The 5,000-nt window shown below is 47.5% G+C and overlaps 1 protein-coding gene across 10 annotated transcripts in view; it reads left to right on the plus strand.

Annotated features, from left to right (window-relative positions):
* eya1 (EYA transcriptional coactivator and phosphatase 1) overlaps positions 1-5,000 on the plus strand; it is a 184,929-nt gene that overhangs the window by 169,882 nt on the left and 10,047 nt on the right. For all 10 annotated transcript variants that reach the window (XM_063206475.1, XM_063206474.1, XM_063206476.1 and 7 more), the window contains 2 exons: positions 394-508; positions 1,932-2,053. In XM_063206475.1, coding sequence (XP_063062545.1) covers positions 394-508; positions 1,932-2,053 — 237 coding nt within the window. The remainder of the gene's footprint in view (positions 1-393; positions 509-1,931; positions 2,054-5,000) is intronic.

Here is a 5,000-nt window from a genome sequence, read left to right on the forward strand (position 1 = left end):
CACTGTGCTGCCGAGATTGAAATTGCCCTGGGCTGGGCTGGGGTGGGGTGTGGTGTGTGTGTGTGTGTGTGTGTGTGTGTGTGTGTGTGTGTGTGTGTGTGTGTGTGTGTGTGTGTGTGTGTGTGTGTGTGTGTGTGTGTGTGTGTGTGTGTGTGTGTGTGTGTGTGTGTGTGTGTGTGTGTGTGTGTGTGTGCGTGCCTGCGTGCGTGCGTGCGTGTTTTGAGTGTCACTTCAAAAGGGGGTCTGCGTGTGCAGGCACTTGGGCCGGCCCTTTAAATAAAATAAAAAAATCTTGAGGGGCATTTTTTTTTTTTTAAATGTCGTGGCGAGGATGGTCCAAGTCAAACAATGTTCCCTTTTTGAGTCCTCCTCTCCTCTCCTCTCCTCTCCTAGGACTGCTGGGCCCAGCCAAAAGGGAAGCCTGGTTGCAATTGCGCGCAGAAATTGAAGCCTTGACGGACTCTTGGTTAACACTGGCACTGAAAGCACTAACATTAATCCACTCAAGGTAGGCCATAGCTCCCTCCCTCACTCCGGCAAAATTACACAGCCTCCAGTGTGTGTTTGTGTGTGTGTGCGTGTGTGTGTGTTGGTGTATGTGTGCGCCTGGGTGTGTGTGTGTATGCGTGCGCGTGCGCGCATGTGTGTGTTCGTGTGTGTTTGCGTGCGCGTGTGTTTGTGTAGGCAAATTACATAGGCCCATTCCACATACACATGTAAATCAGGACCTGGAGTGATATTTGGGTCCACTCACTGTGAAACATTCGCTGTGTTTGTGCTTCTGTGTTAATGTGTGAATGTGTGTGTGTGTGTCTGTGTCTGTGTCTTTGTCTGTGTGCGTGCGTGCGTGCGTGCGTGCGTGCGTGCGTGTGTGTGTGTGTCTGTTTGTGTGTGTGCGTGCGTGCGTGCGTGCGTGTGTGTGTACATGGAACAGAGCATGTTTGTGTGAGACAGAATGAGAGTGCTGAGAGAGAAACCCAACTGAGAGAGAGAAAGAGAGAGAGAGAGAGAGAGAGATAGAGAGAGAGAGAGAGAGAGAGAGAGAGAGAGAGAGAGAGAGAATTGTATATTACAAGTGTCCCAATATTTATGATATGAAGTGCACGTTGAGAGCTGTGCTGTATCATTTGAAAACAATTTAACAGCCGTTTGTCATGAGTTAGTAGCCGGTGTGCTTATTTTTTGACACTTTAGGCCATTGTGTGCGTGTGTGTGTGTGTGTGTGTGTGTGTGTGTGTGTGTGTGTGTGTGTGTGTGTGTGTGTGTGTGTGTGTGTGTGTGTGTGTGTGTGTGTGTGTGCGTGCGTGTGCGTGTTTGTGCGTGTGCGTGTGCGGGTGCGGGTGCGGGTGCTTGCGTACGTGTGTGGTAGCCTGGAGGGTCTTGTTCCTGACAGATGAGGCCTTACTTAGGTAGCCCATGTCTTTGCCTGTCCTCCCTCCCTGTGATTTAGCATGATGTCATATTTCTCTCTCTCTCTCTCTCTCTCTCTCTCTCTCTCTCTCTCTCTCTCTCTCTCTCTCTCTCTCTCTCTCCCCTCCACCTGCTCTCCCTCTCCCCCCCACGTTTCACACTCTCTAATGTTTTTTGACTCTTCTCTCCCTCCTCCACTATCCCCCTGAATACTCCTCCTCTCTCCCGCTCTTCACCTCTCCTCTATCTACCCCTCTTTTTTCTCCTCCTCTACCCCATCCTCCCATCCTCCTCTTTTCTCTCCTCCTCTACCCCATCCTCCCATCCTCCTCTTTTTTCTCCTCCTCTACCCCATCCTCCCATCCTCCTCTTTTTTCTCCTCCTCTACCCCTCCCATCCTCTCTCTTCTTTTTTCTCCTCCTCTACCCCTCCCATCCTCCTCCTTTCTCTCCTCCTCTACCCCTCCGATCCCTCCTCTTTTCTCTCGTGCTCCCTCTTTTTTTCTCTCTCTCTCTCTGCAGGTCAAACTGTGTGAATATCCTGGTGACCACGACACAGCTCATCCCCGCGCTGGCTAAGGTGCTGCTCTACGGCCTGGGGATAGTCTTTCCTATTGAAAACATTTACAGCGCCACCAAAATAGGTAGGTGTGTGTGTGTGTGTGTGTGTGTGTGTGTGTGTGTGTGTGTGTGTGTGTGTGTGTGTGTGTGTGTGTTTGTTTGCCTGTGCCTGTGTTTTAGTTTTGTGTAGGTACTAGAGCAGTAGCTCTAGCCTGGCTATCAGGACTGCAAGTCTCTCTGAGAATTTGGTCCGGCTAAAGCGGCGTACATACACAAAGCTATCTTTTCGCTTGCTCGCCTACTCGCCACTCTTTCATGGAACGTTCGCTGAAAGTTCCCGCGGCTTTAACTGCCAATGAACAGACGAGAAGTACCGAACTCTGGTGCTCGCTCGGTGCAGCCCCTTTGCTTTAAAGGTACACTGTACAGGAAATTGTCAAAAAAGGTACCGCAACTATGCAGCTCATTGAAACTGCGTTGCCTATTGCCATATTTGATTTTTACATGAAAGTTTACTGAGTAATAAACCAATATTTTCTAGTATGGTCTAAGTAGAGTCATTTTTGCAGCTTAAAATGGCTATTTAGGGAAATTCAAAATGGCTGACCATGGAGCCCTTTTCATGTATGAAAACTGCATTTATTCCAGTCATAATGAATACTTAGAATTTGATGGTGGTGGTACATATTCATGAAAAAGGTAACATTAGTCAATGGGCAGCATGCATTCTGGAAATAAACAACTAAAAATCTCACACAGTGTACCTTTAAAGGAACTGTACGGGGCTGTAGTGGGTGTTTCAGGGCATAGAGGTAATGATGGAGAGATGAAGCATAAACAGACCCAGGAACACAACACGTACGTGATTGGCTAAGACCCAGGAACGTAACACGTGATTGGTCAAAAGTCAAAAGAGGGTGGACACTTGAGACGGTTGATGTCGTGTTCTAAAGGACTCTAATCAGACGTTGATCATTTTCTTGGACGTCTGCCTGAAGCACACACATGCACACACACATGCAAATACACATGTACATACACATACACACTTAGATGCACACATAGGCACACACACTCAAACAGACTAAAGCCACATACACTAATATAGACGCACACTCAAACACAAGCACTTTCTGGTGCACACACACAAGCACAGACACAAGCATGCACAAGCCGACTCTCCATATGAAACCACTTCTGCAAATTGATGTCATTCCACAGGAACATTTTTTCTTTTTTCTTTTTCTTTTTTTCACTCTTTCATTTTTCCCTCCATCATGTTTTTCTTCTTCTTTCTACTTACGTTCTGCTGCCCCCTCTCCCTTCAGTGCTTTAAACATTAAATAAACACCAACCTTCACTCTTGGGCCGCGTTCAAGCGCACTGGCTGGCTGCTAACATCGGGTTTTTCAACATCAACTTTTTTTTTTCCTCCCACGTGGTCTTTTTTTTACTAGAGGGGCGCTGGCAGGCCTAATGCCAGCCTGCGGGACGTTAGCATGTGAGGCTGATTTAGCTAGTTAGAGTACATTTGTCCCAGAAACAAGAGGGTAGGAGAGGAGAGGAGCAGAGCGGAGAGGAGAGGAGAGGTCCACATTTAATGCTTTTCAGTCGGCCACTATCGGCCCATCGATCTGATCCAATCCCCCAGCCAAGCCTAAGTGTTTACACTGTGTAATTTTGTGTAACTTATTGCGTATTTAAAGCGTGTGCGCTCCAAAGAGCCAGATTTTTTGGACGCGTGCCCCTTCTTCCCCCTCCCACGCCCCACACCCCCGCAACCACTCCCCACTCCCCACCGTGACTGCCCAGTGATAAAACTGCAGCCCGGGACATTTTGGAGAGCAGCGATCAAAAATGTCCTGCCACACGACAAGAAAGAGGTTGGGAAAAGGACAGCTAATTGGCTGTATCTCGTAAAGATCTGTTTTATTCTACCCTGACACACGTGGAGTGTACAATAACAAAGAAAAAGGTCTCTCTCTCTCTCTCGACTGATATTGCCAGCTTTGTGTCTTTGCCAGGAGTGCGTCGGGACACTTTTAATTAAAGCAACCTGCATGCATTTATTTTTCCTCTCCGTCATCCTTCTCCTCTGAATTGCAAAGGCAAGCAGTTCTGTCCATCTGTCTCGTCAAGTCCTCCAGGCAACCTGTCCAAAGCACTTCATCGTCTCTGTGAGGCCAGTTCATCATGACCTGCTCTGTGCGGATGACCTCACTTATTTGCGAAGCATTGTACTGAATGTGACTTAAAGTGATACTGTCCTATTTTTGGAAATAAGCTTATTGTACACCTCCCCTTGAGTTAAATAATAGGGTTTTACCATTCTCCTGTACTTTCAACCGTTCTCGGCGTATGGCAGTGCAAATTTTACCTCCATGAGCAGTTAACATTGAGTCCTATGAAACCAGCTCGCGGCTAACTCATAGGACTCAATGTTAACTGTTTATAACTAGAACTAGAATAGAATAGAATAGAAGTCATAACTAGAAAACGTTTGAAAGTACAGGAGAACTGTAAAACCCTATTATTTAACTCAAGTGGAGGTGTAAAGTAAGCTTATTTCCAAAAATGGGACAGCATTACTGTAAGTGTGCGTATTCCCCAGCAATGTCCAGGGAGACTGCTCTGATGCATCGTTTGGTGATGCCAGACATCTATTTTTTTTTTGGGGGGGGTGGCGGGTCGGGGTCTTTTTCGACTTTATTTGGTAGGACAGTGTGAGAGGTGGACAGGAAGCGAATTGTGAGAGAGACGGGGAGGGGTCGTCAAAGGACCCCGGCCGGGAATCGAACCCAGGTCAGCCGCATGGCAGGCGAGTGCCCTACCCGGTTGGCCACGGCAGGGCCGATGCCAGAAAACTCAAGGCCAGAAATGGGTGACTTGCCAGAGCGACTCACATGTGAATTTTATTTTGAAACTCAAATGCCAAAGTGCTAGTGTTTCAATTGGTACCACCTCATCATCAGAAACCAGAAGTTTGTCATTTGGCCCCCTCCTAATGACCTCACTGTGGTGTCTTGCATT

The sequence above is a fragment of the Engraulis encrasicolus genome, chromosome 9, assembly GCF_034702125.1.
Source record: "Engraulis encrasicolus isolate BLACKSEA-1 chromosome 9, IST_EnEncr_1.0, whole genome shotgun sequence".
In the NCBI taxonomy this organism is placed as follows: Eukaryota; Metazoa; Chordata; class Actinopteri; order Clupeiformes; family Engraulidae; genus Engraulis; species Engraulis encrasicolus.